The sequence below is a fragment of the Artibeus jamaicensis genome, unplaced genomic scaffold, assembly GCF_021234435.1.
Source record: "Artibeus jamaicensis isolate MK-2021 breed Jamaican fruit bat unplaced genomic scaffold, CSHL_Jam_final scaffold_474, whole genome shotgun sequence".
Lineage (NCBI taxonomy): Eukaryota > Metazoa > Chordata > Mammalia > Chiroptera > Phyllostomidae > Artibeus > Artibeus jamaicensis.
This window is the reverse complement of record NW_026522046.1, coordinates 47,632,939-47,650,071: the sequence shown is the minus strand read 5'-3', so window position 1 is coordinate 47,650,071 and position 17,133 is coordinate 47,632,939. Positions and strand designations below refer to the sequence as shown.

The window sequence follows — 17,133 nt, the reverse complement described above, 5'->3', positions numbered from 1 at the left end:
TTCTTCGTTCAAAATGATAAATGTTTTCACTGACTTTAAGTATCAGCTGTGATAGTACAGATTGCGCTTTCCTGTGGAAATGAAGTATATTTTAAAAGTTTTTTTTCCTTTTATAAAGAATGTCTCGTGCCGTTTTGCTAGACTGAACGTCTCCTCATGGAGTGGTGAGCGCTCCCTCTAATTCAATCTTTGTCTTTTGTCTTTGCTGCCTTGCAGGGCTGGTACAGTAGGCTTCACTAGACTAGGCCGCAACTCAGGACTCCTCCTCCAGCACCTGAGTAAATGCTGATGGTCTTGTGGAGAGTGGATTAAAAGTACGAGCTAAGTTCTCAATTCCAATTAAGAAGCGGAGGAAAATTTAAACTGTCTTCCTTCAGAGTTTATCACAGCCACCACCATCAAGACAGCAAACCAAAGGACAAAGACTCTGACCTGCTCTGTTGCCCTGTGTAGTCCCAGTTCACGCATGGTTGGCAGACCTGGCTGGGTTACTGATGAGTAAATAAAAAGTCGGACACTTCTGTCATTGGACACCTGTACTCACAAAGTGACCGAAATGAGGGCTGTTCTGGAGACAGCAGACATTGCCATAGTGGCCCTGTACTTTGTCTTGGTCATGTGCATTGGCTTTTTTGCCATGTGGAAGTCTAATAGAAGCACCGTGAGTGGATACTTCCTGGCTGGGCGCTCTATGACCTGGGTAGCGATTGGTGCCTCTCTGTTTGTGAGCAACATTGGGAGTGAGCACTTCATTGGGCTGGCAGGATCTGGAGCTGCGAGTGGATTTGCAGTGGGCGCATGGGAATTCAATGCCTTACTGCTTTTGCAACTGCTGGGATGGGTTTTCATCCCCATTTACATCCGGTCAGGGGTGTACACCATGCCTGAATACTTGTCCAAGCGGTTCGGTGGCCATAGGATTCAGGTCTATTTTGCAGCCTTGTCTCTGATTCTTTATATCTTCACCAAGCTCTCAGTGGATCTGTATTCAGGTGCCCTCTTTATCCAGGAGTCTTTGGGTTGGAACCTTTACGTGTCTGTCATCCTGCTCATTGGCATGACTGCATTGCTGACTGTCACCGGAGGCCTTGTGGCAGTGATCTACACAGACACGCTGCAGGCTCTGCTCATGATCGTGGGGGCTCTCACGCTCATGGTCATCAGCATGATGGAGATTGGCGGGTTTGAGGAAGTTAAGAGAAGGTACATGTTGGCCTCACCCAATGTCACTTCCATCTTGTTGACCTACAACCTTTCCAATACCAATTCTTGTAATGTCCACCCTAAGGAAGATGCGCTGAAAATGTTGCGGAACCCAACAGATGAAGACGTTCCTTGGCCCGGATTCGTTCTTGGGCAGACGCCAGCGTCAGTGTGGTATTGGTGTGCCGACCAGGTCATCGTGCAGAGGGTGCTGGCGGCTAAGAATATCGCGCACGCCAAAGGCTCTACTCTGATGGCTGGCTTCCTGAAGCTTCTGCCAATGTTTATCATTGTGGTGCCGGGAATGATCTCCAGGATACTGTTTGCTGACGATATTGCTTGCATCAACCCGGAGCACTGCATGCATGTGTGTGGGAGCAGAGCCGGGTGCTCCAACATTGCCTACCCACGGCTGGTGATGAAGCTGGTGCCCGTGGGCCTCCGTGGCCTGATGATGGCTGTGATGATTGCGGCACTGATGAGTGACCTGGACTCGATCTTTAACAGTGCAAGCACCATATTCACCCTCGACGTGTATAAGCTCGTCCGCAAGAGCGCAAGCTCCCGGGAGCTCATGATTGTGGGGCGCGTGTTTGTGGCTTTCATGGTGGTGATCAGCATTGCCTGGGTGCCGATCATCGTGGAGATGCAAGGCGGCCAGATGTACCTGTACATTCAGGAGGTAGCAGACTACCTGACGCCCCCAATCGCGGCCCTGTTCCTTCTGGCAATTTTCTGGAAGCGGTGCAATGAACAAGGGGCTTTCTATGGTGGGATGGCGGGCTTTGTCCTCGGAGTGGTCCGTTTGACACTAGCCTTTGCCTACCGGGCCCCAGAATGCGACCAGCCTGATAACAGGCCGGGCTTCATCAGAGACATTCATTACATGTATGTGGCCACAGCACTGTTTTGGGTCACAGGACTCGTTACTGTAATTGTTAGCCTTCTCACGCCGCCCCCCACGAAGGAACAGATTCGTACCACCACCTTTTGGTCTAAGAAGAGCCTAGTGGTGAAGGAGAGCTGCTCCCCAAAAGACGAACCGTACAAGATGCAAGAGAAGAGCATCCTGAGATGCAGTGAGAATAGTGAGGCCATCAACCAAGTCATACCCAACGGGAAATCCGAAGACAGCATTAAGGGCCTTCAGCCTGAAGATGTGAATCTCTTGGTGACCTGCAGAGAGGAGGGCAACCCCGTGGCTTCCTTAGGTCATTCTGAGGCTGAAACACCGGTAGATGCTTATTCCAATGGGCAGGCAGCGCTCATGGGAGAGAAAGAGAGAAAGAAGGAGGCAGGTGACGGAGGCCGCTACTGGAAGTACGTAGACTGGTTCTGTGGCTTTAAAAGTAAGAGCCTCAGCAAGAGGAGCCTCAGAGACCTGATGGAGGAGGAGGCCGTTTGTTTACAGATGCTGGAAGAGCCTCCACGTGTTAAACTAATACTAAACATTGGACTTTTTGCTGTGTGTTCACTCGGGATTTTCATGTTTGTTTATTTCTCCTTATGAACTTTTAAGGGTGTGATGAAACACTAACTTAAGAAAATACTGGTCTTTGAAAGAGAAAAAAAGACTTATGTAACTGTTGCATCTCTCAGGCATTGTTTACGCTGTAGGTTTTAGCCAAATTTTACTTAGCAGAACATTATCTATTTGCAAGACTTTATTTTCCCAGAGATGGATGAAAGTAAATTTTCAACCTAAGTGAAGCAAAATTTAACAGACTGAATTGTGCAAGTGTGGTTTAAAATTTCCATACCAAAGTGAGACCAATTATTCTCGTAGAACACTGAGAGCAGAGTGTATGCTAAGATGCTCGAAAAAAGTACACTGTCCGCACTGCCAATGTGGGTCGGATCTTCTCGGCCTGGAGTGGGGGCCTGGCTTGTCTCAGAGTGTTTTCCTGTCTCTGTCATCCCTACTGCCATTTAAAGAGAACCGCATCTGTAGACATTGTATAAGCAATTAAGTGCTGAACATCTGGCTGATGTGCTTGCGAGGCGCCCGTTCAGGACAGGCTGGGTAGGCGCCAGGTCCGCGTTGCCCACGTGAGCCTGTGGACTCTGATCGCCCAAAGAGCGGAGTGTCTGGCTGGCTGCTCTCCCACCGCCAGTAGACGCAGTGTTGGGGGAAGCTGCTTCTGGTTCCTTCTTTCCTACTTTTGAAGTTTTGCTGAATCACGCTCACATGAGCCCCATGTCTGTCTTTGTAAAGGTACATGTCATGACTGTGTTGTTAAGTGACTGGGGATGGGGACACGAAGTGACACTGCCGGTGGTCTTTGCATTTAGTGGCCAGATGAAGGTGTGTCACGTACTTTGGGCGTGAGCAGCCTCTGAGCAGCGCTGGGTCACCTTGGGCTAGACAGGTGAGTGCTCAGGCTCCGGTAACTCTGTGGGTGTGTTTTTGGCACTTGGCAACGTTCTTGATTGGCCAGATGCCTTCCCCTGCAGATCCCGGGGGAGGGCGTTCAGACGTCTGGGGATAGAGCGACAGTGTCTGGGTTCCTGTTGCTTGGTTAGCTCACGATCTGCCGAGGCTGAGTTTTTAGAGAAAATTCAATCTGAGGTCATATTGTACCCTTGGTAAAGTTATTTTTCTTGACCTGCCTTTTCAAAAGACTTGCCTTCTGTACCTGGCCTCTACATTTTTGCTTAAAAAGTCAAGTGACTTAGAGCATGAGGGTGTTTTGGTGCAGCCTTCGGTAGCAGAAAAGGAAGCGCCCGCTTTGCCTTGGGCAGGCTGTCGAAAGGTGTTTCCACAGGAGGAGAGTGTGTCCAGAGGTGCCTCTAGTGGGCGCTGCTGGGCGTGGGCGCCGTGCCGCATGGAGAGCAGGGCAGCGCAGCGCCCGTGGGGCGGGACCCTTTGTCTTGATGGGGCTTGGTCGGCGGCTGCATCCTTTGTAGTGGGGGTCCCTCTCCACAGGTTGATCCCTTTGTGGGGAGGGGGTGTGAGGGCGGACCCGAGTGGGCCCCCCACTGTCCTTTTTCCGAGCTCCAGGTGAAGGAGACCGACTGTGTATCTACTTTCTTTGACTTTTCTGTAATCTGAAACTTTTTAAATTGCATGATTTTATTCAGCTTTTGATCTTTAGGGAAAATTACTACTTTTTAGGAACTTTTCTAGATTTTGAATCAAAGCTCAGTCCTAAACTTTAAGTTTTTTGTACTCTGTAAACCAGTTTCATTAATTAACTAATGGTGGACTTGACCGTCTGAAGCTGATTTAGAAATGATCAGACTGCGTAGCATCTTCCCGTTTCCAGGAGGTTTTCTGAAGGACTGAGTCTGCGGAGGAAAAAATAATTCTTGTATGACTAGCATGGTTTTTGAGAGCTTAGTGTGCCTTGCCATTTTTTTTCTCAATTTGTAAGTTGGGGGCCAAACAAATAGGATCGTCCTTTCCTTGCGCGGAGGCTGAGGCTCTGACATGCCCTGGGTTACAGGGTCCACTGGGGAGACAGGTAACCGGGTGTCCAGCTCCGGTTTGTCCCCGGTTTGTCCCTTCCTCAAAGAACCGTTCCTCCTTGGAGATACCCTTTCAGTATTTGAGGAAGTAGTAGGATCTTGCATTTTCAAACCGGTGTCAGGCTGTGGGAATTGAAATTCGTTCGAGTGCATTGCTGTGCACCTCAGCAGTGAGGACTGGCCGGGCGGCCTTCTCACCCCTTTATTTACAGCAGCGATGGTAGGGGATGTTCTGTAGGCTTCCCCTTCCACGGTCAGAGGGTCCCCCGTCGTCTTCTCTGTGCTCTCGTCTTGGTATAATATGTGAGATGCATCATCTTGTGTCTGTCTGTGTGTATGTAGCAGTAGGTCAAATTTAGAGTAGTGATGCCTGTAAATAGGGTAGTGATGCCTGTATGACTGTTAGCATATCCATTAGGGTGGCTCGTTCTCAGCGGTGCAGACATCACTTTGTTGAGACCGACACCCCTGGAGCTTGTCCTGTTGCTTCCCAGTGCCAGATGACGCACTTGGAAGTGTGTGACTCACTCCGTGCAGCTTCATTTCAGAGGCTCACTCTTCAGTCTGTGTTTCCTTAGAGTGGTCACTCGTGGGGTGGTGCCTGTATGTGGTGTACCCTGAGCTAGCAAGACGTCCAACTCAGCGGCTGTTTGATGATGACACGAATCTCCAGACGTTGACATGTGTATACTTTTATATCGGCTCAAGCTAAGGTTCAGAATTGGCGAAGAGTAATGGTGACTAAAATAGTTAAGAGTCAAAATGAAGTGAGGACATTGGTCTTCAGAGGTGTAGAAAATGCCGTCTTATCTGCTGTTAATGGTGTCCCCAATTCTGCTTTCTGTCCTTTCAGGCAGTTGTTGTCTTAAGACCTGATGAGCAGACCTTGCTACTCAGGCAGAAGGAACACTGGCTCCGTCGTGGGGCCTCCGAGGCCTCTGCTCGACCGGGGTTCGTTTCTGTCCGCCCCCGAGGTAGCTTTCCGAGTGCTGGAGCCAGTCTCTCTTTTCCCACCGGCTCTTCTTGCTCAGTGAGGTTCTTTGTCACTCGTTCCTGAGCTTAGGAAAGCGTCAGTCAGGGGCGTGGTGCTGTGTCCTTCAGCCCACGTTCAGCGCCTGCAGCAGTTCGCAGGGACCGTCCCCGAGTGCACCGTCACACTACGAGGGTCGAGCCTGAGGCTGATTGGGGCTGGGGGAGCTGCCGAGTCTCATCCAGGGCTGTTGGCGTCTTTGCCTCTGTGTTTCTCAGCCCATTGCTTCCTTCCCTCTGCCAGGCTTGCGGGTCTTCCCTCTGTCTCTGAATGTCCTGAGATCAGGTGGCCTGTGGGTGAGTCTCCATCCGCACCACCCTCTGCCCTGGCGCTGGTACTGCCTGTTGCAGGGATCGACCGGCCAGTCCCCCCCCCCCAACCCTCCACTTCCTCGCTTTCCTTCTGCTTTACTCTCCCGTGTCACTTCCACCCAAGATGAGACTGGAAGGGACCACATGGGTTTCTAGCAGTGACATCTCACGATTCCCCAGGCTTGCGTGGAGAGATGTATAAAGACCATTCCTGTTAAATGATGGGATTACAAAGACTTGGCAGGACAGCGCCTTCCTAAGGAATCAGAAGACTGGCAGGCGAGATGCGGAGCAGGACCTGGGCGGGACGGGCCGGCGAGTTGGTGAAGGGCACAGGCGCAGACCAGAACCGCGCTCGCTGGGCCCTGGACCCGGAAGGAGTGTCTCGGCCCTCGGCTGCTCTACCCCTGCCCCAGGAGACAGGGCGCCAGTGAGGGAGGTCCAGCCTCTAAACCCTGGTTTGGTGTTGAATACTGTAAAGTACGAGTTTACTAGCATATTTGAGGTATCAAAATGACTGGTATTTGAAGTGATATTTTAGTAGAAAAGTGCTGTTAGGCTTCAGTATTCATGAGATTTCTTACTAGCCGGGTGTTACATCGCTTAAGTCATTTCACTGTTAACATTAGCCTGAGCAGACTTCGCTAATGAGGGTACATTTCTGTCTGCGCGCATACCCACCTGCCGTTCAGAGACCGGTCTGTCCCCTTCATTTCTCCCCTTCACATCACTTGGGTTCTTCACCTGTTCTCTCGGTGCTCACCAGACTCCTCTGACTCTGTCGGCTGGGTTCGCTGTCGGGCTTCCTGCCTTGGTGTGCAGAAGGGCTGCTCCGCCCCTGGTGAGGAGACTTGTGTCCAAATGATGATGTATTAATTATAGAAGTGTTTAATACCAAGTCTCTATTAGCTTGAACTGTTATTCTCAAAAATAATTTTCTGAGACTTTGTGTTTACTAACAATGAAAGCCCTAATTCAGTATGTTTTCTCAGCACTCCTGTTTAAAAAATTAGGGGGATGGTGTTAAAACTCGTGAGTCCCTTTGAAATGATGGTACCACAGTGGAGAGAAGAATGGAGTTCTGATGCCAAAGGCCTTGTTCTTGTGATAATTAAAGGGGAAAAGTTGGGCTGAGCAGTCTGTGTGTAGAGAAGTGCTGTGTACTGGGGAGCTACACGGAGCTGGCTACCCGGGACTCGGCCTTCGGATTTTTACACTTGGTTAGACTTGGTGGGCACTTCAGGGCTGCAGACCCCTTTTCCTCCATCAAGGCCGCTTCTGTTCATTTGGGGTGATTTTCGCCTAGCTCTCCCCTCTGTTGGAAGACTCCATGTTCAGCCACTTTGACTACTAGAATGCAAAGTAGCTGAGGGCGCAGTGATTAGTGGACATGGCCAGGGCTGGGCCCCATGTTGCTCTTCACCTTGTCTGGTCACGAAAAGGTTTTCATTTAAACTGCTCCCTCCAATGCTGGGAGTGAGACTTTACTGATTCACCTTTAACAAGGTGTTGCGAGAATTGGTGTTACTTAAGTTTTTGTTTCCATCTCAAATCCTTTATAAAAGTTAAATTTTAGTTTGTTTTGTTTTGGGTTAGGCACCCCTTTTACGTGGTAGTTAATGTCCTTAACTATTGACATAGTCTTTTATTCAGAAGTAAACAGAACGTTCGGTGGATATGTATCATTACTCATTTCATGAACTTTTCTTTCTAGGGGAGTCCCATAATCTGAAGCTCTTTACCTAAACCCTTACCCTTACTGTATGTAATGACCTTTGAAAGTTCCATTTGGTTATTTGGATACACAGCATGTTTGCAGAAGGGGATGCTAGATTAAATAAAACAACTGAAGAGCAAGTCAAGGCAAAGCACAGTGGTCTCAAATCCCCCCAGCGTGGCAGCTCAGAAAAGCACTGCACTGTAATCGTCGTCCATGACTGCCCCCCGCCCCTGCCGAGGGGTGATCCGAGGGCTCTGTTACAACGGAAAGTACATTTCTGTGCATTTGGCAGTAGCACAAGTTGACAGCGGACAGCCATAACCTTACTGGAGGCTTACGTTTCTCTGTCTTGGTTAACTCAGCCTGACCCTGGTGCTGTGGATGGAGGAGTGCTTGCTTCATTTTTGTCTGACTCCGGACTGACTAGTCTGGATAACTTTTCAATTATCAGTGTAGCCTAGACTTTTTAAGTGGAATGTTCCCTGATAACTCACTTGTTGTTGTGATGGTTGGAAACTTACATTAAACTCATTGCTGTTACTGAAATCTCAAATTGGCAAAGGCCAATGGCCAGGGCGTCCCCTGATCAGCATCTGAAAGTCCTGTGTCTGACTAGTGCCTTCTGGTTGCCGACATTAACTCTGCTGGTTTACTTACACCTTTCCCTTCCTGGTTGAAAACTGCTACAGTTTTTCTTTTTGAATTTTGTTACAGCTTGTGAAGGAGGTAAAAGTATCTTTATATTTACTTACTTTATATGCAGCCTATATTTTTAGGTTCAAAGAAACCAGGTAGCCTAGTTGGTGTCGCAGCTTAAGTGTTATTTATATGTATTTGTTTCTTTAATTAAAAAATAAAGTTACTTATATTAATTCTGTGAGTATACTTTCCTGGATTGTTTTCCAGTGTAGCTTTGACAGGTGCATCTGAGAACTCGCATGTAACAGGTTTCACATTCCACAACAGGGCAAAGCTTGAGATCCACAGAAAGCACAAACCCTGCTCCCCCACGTGTGTGTGTCCACACGCAGAAAGCACAAGAGTGGCAGTGTTCTTGGTGTCCCGCAAGTGCTGGTCGTGGAGCACAGCCGGAGCCGGGTGTCAGGACAGAGGGCCACGCTGGAGCGCTTCGGGCAGTGCGGTGTCTCCGTAGGGGTCCCACATGGTAGCAGTCCAGTCTGATAGTTCGGATGAGTTTGTGTTTCTTTGGTGGAGAGAGACAGTATAAATGTCAGCAGTGCTGCTGTTAGTTATATTTGGGGGTCACTCGCTAACATGGGTTGTATGGGCTCTGCCCTGCAGTCTGGGAGTAAAGAGGCCAGGACAGACTCGCAGGTTTTGGGGTGACAGTTTGAGAAATTTGTGCTGTAGATGGTTTGTTTTTTTAATCTTAAATTTTTGGGATGTTCAACCTCCTGTCAGTAGTGTCCTGAAAATATGGAGAAATTTCATATTTTAAGAGGGCAAATACTACTGGTGTTTAGTAATTTGTATTAGTTTGTAAGGAGGAGGTGAAGTTATCTAATGTGTATGCCTGACTGCATTTCATAATAATAGAGCAGAATTTGACCCAGGTGTCCTGAGTGGCAAACTAGTTCCAAGACAGATGTGCCAGTTGAACTACGTTGGTTTTCACAGTGGTTCTAAAAGTCTAAGGGACTCTATTGCCTGTCGCACCACCTGCTTCCAGACTAAATCAGTCTGTGAACGAGGGAGCGAAAGAAGACAGTGTGTGTTTTCTTCTGCTGCCCTTACTCCGAACCTTCTCCACCTGCATAGTCCCTGTTTATCGTGAATGAAGAAATATGTCATTGTCCTGAGTTTTGCTGGTAGGTCAAAAGATAAAACTCTCGGGATGGGGGAGAAGTAACTACCTTTGTTTCCCACTCTGTCTTGTGTATTTGTCTTCTTGGGGAAAGACTTAGTCAACTCCAATCACGTGGAATGATGGCTAAGCTGGCGCACACTAATGAGACAGGTTGTAGAACAGTTAACCTGACCTGGAGGAGGTGGGGGGCTTCCCCTCTCCAGCAGAGCCGGGTGTGTACCTGCAGGGAGAGGTGGGAGTGTAAGACCTCAGGCTCGGGGGCTGAGGGGGAGGAGTGCCAGAGATGCAGGCAGATGGAGTACCAGGCCCCTTTGGCCTAGTACTACGTGATAAGGCAGAGCAGTTAGAACTTGTCCGTCCTGGGGCGTGTGTGTTCTGTATCTTTAAGTGTTTTAAATCTAAACGTGTGTGAGAACGTCATGCTTCTCAAGATTCTTCCATTAGAACGTCTGTTAATAGTCCCGTGGGAAATTGCTTTAATTAGTCTAGGTGAAGCAGTCCTAGCAGTGTAAATATGTGTAATTACAATTTCCTGATTTCACTGTGAGATCTCTAACTTTTGAGTGGCAAACAGATCAACAGGTCTTTGCTCATGGATTTTTCTGTGGGGTTGTTAAAATTCAGAAGCTTTATTTTTTTTAATAAGGATGTATTGCTTTAGTGTCCGACGGAGGCACGGACCCTGCTCCCCCGCTTCCCCCCCAGTGCTGCTGCAGCTGGCAGATGGCCGGCAGAGTCCAGGGGCAGCACGGGCATTGCCGCGTCGTGCTCGGGTGTCCCGTGCTCTGTGGGCAGTCACGCGGGAGCTGTGGCGTGCTCCTCACTGCTCTTCTGTTTGTTTGGTTAGGTGCGTGTCAGAACTCGTTGCTGTGCAAAAGTTAGTAGTCTTCTTCAGGAAGAAAGCCAGTTCCTTTAAAATACTCTGTGAAATTGCTTCTTTCATTTCTTTATTTTTAAGCCAAATGTCAGCAGAGTACTGCTGCTTTTATCTAGTAATTTTGATATCTAAGTATTAATGCATTTAAAAAATGTCTACAGTGAAAAATGTCTTTTCAGCATCCTGCCTGTTGTGCTTTACTTGGAGTTTCTGTTGAAAGACCAGTCTGCGCACTGGGGGAGTGTAGTGTGTGTGCTACGTCATCGGTGACGCATCGTGGGTCAGGCATGGCCGTGCGTGAAGTTGCTGAGTCCCCGGTGTATGTTCCGAGTTGTTCACCGATTTCCGGTGTACCCTTCATCGTCTACGGCTTTTTCATTTTTATTTTCTAAGGTATAACTAGTTGGGTCCATCTCATACTATGTTTTAGTTGCAAGCAGAAAGTAGAACTTGCTATAAACCAGGTTGCTTTCATGTTGAAAGAAATACAATTGAAATTGTAGATTTAGGATGGTTAACCACATATGACAGTTCTAACTTGACTGTTCTAACCTACTGTATACAACCTGATTTTTAAAATTGTAGACATGTATGATCTTGGTTTTAATGTTTCTAAAAGTGTTACTGTTTTTAAAAATGAAAAAGAAGCAAATCTGCTAACGAGCTGTTGGTCTCCATTACTGACGCTGTAAAGTACCCTGTTTTTCGTGTGTGCTGTGTGTTATCTGCCAGCTGCTGCATTGGCCTTCAAAAGTATTTGGAAACTTAAGATGAACTGCATTTCTTTCGAAGTATATTCCTTTCTGTGGTATTTTTGTCCTGTAACTGAAGTATAGTAATTATTTTATGGAAATGTTAGCACTTATGTACCAACTTTGAATAAAATGAAAATGGACATCTCTGTGGCTGAGTATTTTTAGTGTGAACCTGTCTGCCGTCCGTTCACAGCGTCCTGTGTTTCAGATGAAGGGGTTGTACCTTGGCTCTTCTCCTCTTGGCCCGTGAGTGGCTCCAGGGAGTTTCCCCGCTGCCACCGCTGTTGTCTGCCTCTGCAAATCAGAACTCCTGGGGGTCCACCGAGAGTGGAGTTAGATGTGACTCACCAAGTGAGAAAATACCCTGGTTGTTAAGAACAGTACGGGGAACCCAGAAATGGTCCGGGTGCACCAGCAGTTCACACGCTGCCACACGGGCTTGTCGTCTCTCCACCACGCACTTCTCTGAACCACTGGAGCGAAGGTGCAGACGTCATTCTGTTCCAGCCACCGAGTGGGTGGGGGCCTGTTTCCTAAGGACGGCCGCTCATCCGGTCACAGTGTGATCAGTCAGTACCTGGGAAGGAGCGGTGACACGTTCCTCTGCGTGAGGGGCATCAAACTCACCTTCATGGGCCCATACCAGCCTTGCGGTTGCCCTCAACGGGCTGAATGTAGTGTTAGGACTGTAAGTGTAACTGCCCTTTACAGTTGAGCCAGAGCTTGGTGCTGCTGCCGGGTAGAAACAAGGTGGAGGATGGGATTCGTCCCACAGGCCTTGGGTTTGCCCCTGTGCTCTACATATAGATGGTGTACGTTCGACTCTCTGTGCGGCACGTGGGCACTTCCCATCAGAACGTCTGTACTGTACACTCGGGCCTTGGAACACTGACGTCCACAGTGTGGACAGTCTGGGTGACGGCCATCGTTTCTGGTGTGTCCCCTTGGGGAGATCCGTGGTTTGCTTTCTGTAAGCCTCTCGCTGGTCACTGCATTTTGTCAGCTGGTCAGCGCACAGCCTTATTCTATGTGTGTTACTGTTTAAAACTACCATATACAGCACACTGGGCGTGGGAAACAGGGAGCTCAGGCCAGTAGATGCTAGCCCGTGCCTGCACGAAGCCTGCCTCACCTGTGCCGTCCCTGTGAAGCGCATCACAGCCTCCTTGCAGGTAGGGACACCGGATAGCACTGCAGCACCACACTTGGGCCACGTGACACAGAGCCCAGCGTGTGAGAGCGTGGCACTGTGCAGGCCACGGAGAGGACCCTTGTGTAAGGTCTGGGGGCCGAGGTGAGAAGGCAGAGCGCCACCTTTGGACCTCGGCTGGGAACGAACGCACGTGCCAGGAGCTCGGGTTTCCTGCAGCTCTGCTGGCGCGTGTCTGCCGGTGGCTGCAAACACAGCGCGGGCACTGGTGGGGGGCCCAGTGAGTTTCAGCTGTCAGGCTCACGGCAGGCACGGCCCCCACAAACGGTGAGAAGCAGCTCAGCTGTGTAAGGTGAGCGCCTGTGTAACCGTCAGCCCCTCTCCCACAGGGTTCATTCCACTGTGACAGTTTGGACTTTTAAGGGTTTTCTGACTGTCAACCAAACCTGCCTCTGGCTTTCATCACACAGTCCCGAGTTCTGCGTCTGTAGTATCCTCCATTCACGTGTTTGAAGTTAAATATTCAAGATAGATATATAAAACCTCAAAATTCAGCATAACCTCTGTTCTCTGGCTTGTGCAACGAAAGATGTCGGTTTCAGACCTTTTGCCGTCTGAAAGCCCCTTTTGGGGCTGTTTTGGACAATTTTGAGGTAGTTGGTGTCCCCTTTTGTGCATGGCCTGTACTGTAGCACTCCAGGGCAGCCCCGCTGCCAGCGGGCTGCAGGGGCGAGAAGTCAGTCGGACGGCACGCCGGCTGCCGCCCCTCCGGCCTCCCTCCCCTGGCCCCAGTGTACGCAGGGCGCTGTCAGGGCCTGTGGTGGGTTCTCTTCCACGTCCTGCTGTCTGCGTGGCACTTGCTGGCTCAGTGTCCATAGCTTTTCCAGTCTGGGTTTTATGGTTGTCATATTCCCTGTACCCTAGAAGTTGACCATCCACTGTTTAAAACATTGTTATTATTCCAGGCCAAGGCTCCTCAGAAGTGTCAAGGCGCCTTCATGAGTCTCCACTGTACCTTCTAGTTTCTGCCTTTTCGCCGGTCTGTTCCCGGTCTGAACTGCATGTCTCCTTGACAGCCTTCATTCTGCATCTCTGCCTGTCCCCTCACCCCCGAGTTGCTGTTTTCCTCTTTGCAGTTAAGAGCTTCTTAAATTTCATGACTTGGTTTAATCCTGTATTTCTTGCTGCTGGAGTTAAGTACAGTTAGCAACTTTCACGTCTCATCTTTCCATTTATTCTTGATTTCATGTACTTACTCATCAAACAGGAGAAAATACTGCAAGTCAGGTTCTTTGCATATCCAGTCTCTAGTAAAGGTGAGTAAGGTGTGGCCTTGAAGAGCTTAGTTAGGGAAGGCGGTGTGCTCCTGAATAACGACACTGGCAAGAAAAGCACGTGTGTTCAAGATGCACGTGGGTTGCAGAGGAGAGGCCGGCTTGCAGGAAGAAGCCGAACCTTACTGGGTTTGCTTCCTCCGGTCCTTCCGCTGGTGTCCCCTCCTCTTCCCTGCCCTTGAGGTGCACAGTCCCCCTCCCACTCCTTGAATTAAGCAGCAGTGCAGTGGCCTGGTGTTGGGGGGGCACTCTTTCAGTCTGTTGTTCAACCAGGTATGCAAATCTGATTCTTTATAGCCCAAGGTTCTGGTTCTGTTGGTGCATATTTTAAAAAATTACTCTCAGTGAATTGATCTTTTTGCTAAACTCACACACTGATGCTTAGAAGACTCACCAGATCTAAACAGAATTTTCTTACAACACTTTGGTCTCTACTATCAAAGTCCTCTGCCGAGTCTTCCCTCTCTCTCCTGGTCTCCCTGTCCTTCCAGGGTGTCCTCCTCCCGCTCCCGGTGGAGGCTGAAATATCAGGCGCAGGCAGGGAACTGAATTGTGCATGAGGGAGAGCAGTCAGCAAGGCAGGTAGGTCGCCAGTGGCCACCTGACTCCCAAGCTCGCTATCTGTTTCATGAGCTTTGGCATTTCATGTACCTGCTGCCATAGTAACCAGGACTCCTGCCAATCTTTCTGTTTCCCATCTTCTTTTATTCATCTGCATGTGCATCTGGAGGGGGACAGGGAGGGTAGAAGTGGAGCGCTCCCAGGAAAGGGAGGAGGGTGGATTTGAGAATGCCCTCCAGACAGGACGCTGGGTGCTGATGCCCTGTGGGAGCAGCACGGAGCACGAGCAGCCGGTCCCCCTGCCGGGATCGTCCTTTCTCTGTTGCACGCTCGTGGAGGGCTCTGTCCTTTCTGTGAGCAAAGCAGCGTTTTTATGGTCCTTCAATGAGAGGAGAATGCTGAGCATCCTTTATAATGTGCACTTCAGCCAGCGTCATTTAGCTTTGGGGTGATGAGAAGCCAGGCAGCTTCCCGCTAGAATGTGGTTCTCACCTTTGTTTGCACTTGTGGTGCTTTAAAAAGTTCTGGTGCCCCAGATTTTTGAGTCCCCAGGCCAGCCGAGCAGGAGCCTCTAAGGAGAGACCCTGCCAGGCAGTGCCGAGTGCTCGAGAGGGACGCCTGGCAGCCTTTGCCTCTGACTCACTGGGTCAGGAAACAGTGGGCCAGTGAGCTCCCCAGTCTGAAAGACATTGTTTGACTTGAGACCTCGAAACAAGTGGGTTAATTAAGGAACAAAACTGCGTTATGAACTACACAGATTTACTGTTAACCTAGGCACCTAGTAACTGAGGACTGGTGAATTCATACAAAGTTGGATCTCATGAAATCAAGACTTCCTTCTTACTCTGTGGGATAGTACTTGAGATATATTTGTTCATCACCTTTTGTTACCAATGCTGGTGTTGATACCTGAGCACGTACTGGCTGCAAGGGTCCCTTGGATGCCACTGCACTTAAGGTTAAGGTGTACCCAGGTTATGCCTTAAAGGCAGGCAGCCTACCTTGCAGCTGAAGTTACTTGACGGCTGTCTACTTCCTTGCCATTGGCAAGTCCAGCCACGCTGTGGGTTCTGTTGGATTGTTTGTGCTTTGTTGTTGCCGGGGCGTTACTCTGTGCTGAACTCAGCAGTCATTGGACTCTTGCTCCTCCGACTTCTCTTTCAGTCTTCTCTGGGCCCCTTGTCTTCCCCACTGACCTTCAAGAATACGTTTCAATGTCAGATTTCCCAGGTCCCAAAAATCTCCCTCGTGGGCACGTGGCCTGCTCTTATTTTTCTCCTCACCTGGGTTTCATCGGTCTGCCCTGATTCCAGGACCAGTGATTTCCAGGCTCCTGACCTACAGAGCCCAGTTTTCTTGGCCCCGAAGAGCACAGCCAGCTGCAGCAGCCCGGGGTGCTGGGGTGCTGGGGCGCACCCGCGGGCTCCCCAGTAGCCGCAGGGCAGTTGTCGCTGGTGAGGCTGGGGGGCCAGCGCACGCGCTCTGGACGCTGAGGCAGCGCCAGGGCTTTGACAGGGCAGTTTCTGGTCATGGCATTGACTGTGAGAGAGCGGTGGGCATAGGTTGAGGGGGAAATTCTTCTTAAACTCAGTTTGCCCCTAAACAAGTTTGTTTCTAAAACACCTTTCCATAGCTCATTGTAAAACAAATGAGATCACAGAACAAAGGGGGAAAAAGGCTACCCAGGGAAAACTAATAACAATTTGCTGCATATTCATCCAGACTTTCTTTCGTGTATGTATGCATAATTAACTTTTTTCCTTATGGAAAAAGAAAATGCTGTGGCATGCTGATTTCTTTTTTATTTTTAAAGATTTTTACTTATTTATTTCTAGAAATGGGAAGGGAGGGAGAAAGAGAGGGAGAGAAACATCAATGTGTGGTTGCCTCTTGCATGCCTGGCACCAGGGACCTGTCCCGAAACCCAGCCATGTGCCCTGACTGGGAATCCAGCCGGTGACCCTGTGGTTCACAGGCCTGTGCTCAATCCACTGAACCACACCAGCCAAGGCCTGACTTCTTTACTGAAGTATTTTCATGTCGGGATGTAAGGACCAACACCCTGTTTCTAACGGCTGCGTGTACGTGTTGGGTCGGTGAAAACCGCTCACTGAACCGGCCTTGTGTCTCCATCATGGTGCACGTTTCACAGCTGAGCCTCCGCCCCCGCACGGCAGTCTCCGGCGTGACCTCCCGGACGTGACTGCGGGGTGAAGGCGTATGCATTTTAAACTAGTATTTATTGCTAAATCACTCGCCAGAAGGTTTACATTTTTACCAGTGTAGGTGAGTGAAGAAACCGGAATTTTAATGTTCTAGTCAGAAAATTGCCTTGAGTAGAAAAAGGCAGTGGTTTCTTGCTGACCAAACACAGCGCGCACACTGATTCCACTGCAAACGCGCAGGTCATCAGAATCTCCCCATCTTCATCCTGTCCCGCTGTAACCCCGCCCCTCAGAGCCTTGACCCCGCCCCTCGGAGCCCCAGCCCCGCCCTCCTTGCCCCCTCCTCTTGGACTGGTGGGTGTTGGGCCATCTGGGCCTGGCCAAGCCCACAGTCCCCAAGCCAGCCATCGATCGCAGTGGCTCCTCCCGAGTGACTGTCGCATTGGTGTCAGCGCTGTCCACATTTCAACCCGCCTCTCCTTACTGCCATTCCTGTGCCTGTCCTCACACCTGCCCCACACATTTGTCACCAGTGGGGGCTTTGTGTCTCACGTCCTATTCTGTATTTGTTACAAATGGCAATTCATGGGCGAAGTAACGGAGCACTAAGTTCTCAAGTGTTTTCTGTTGATGGCGTTTGAAGAACACATGAAAGGTGCTTTCCTAGTCACCCACAAATCAAACAATGCATAATGGTCTGTGCCGGTAAGCAGTCACCTTCCAGCCTCTAT

At 49.6% G+C, this 17,133-nt stretch overlaps 2 protein-coding genes across 3 annotated transcripts in view; both read left to right on the top strand.

Moving 5' to 3' along the window:
- Nucleotides 1-11,358, top strand: part of SLC5A3 (solute carrier family 5 member 3) — a 31,731-nt gene extending 20,373 nt beyond the window's left edge. Inside the window, exon 2 of one of the 2 annotated variants that reach the window (XM_053657573.1) lies at nucleotides 217-11,358. In XM_053657573.1, the coding sequence (XP_053513548.1) occupies nucleotides 557-2,713 (2,157 nt within the window). In that variant the 5' untranslated portion in view covers nucleotides 217-556 and the 3' untranslated portion in view covers nucleotides 2,714-11,358. The remainder of the gene's footprint in view (nucleotides 1-216) is intronic. The other variant, XM_037127198.2, reaches the window with a different exon arrangement.
- The window catches only part of MRPS6 (mitochondrial ribosomal protein S6), a 56,147-nt gene that overhangs the window by 20,368 nt on the left and 18,646 nt on the right, over nucleotides 1-17,133 (top strand). The gene's annotated exons all lie outside the window — the stretch shown is intronic.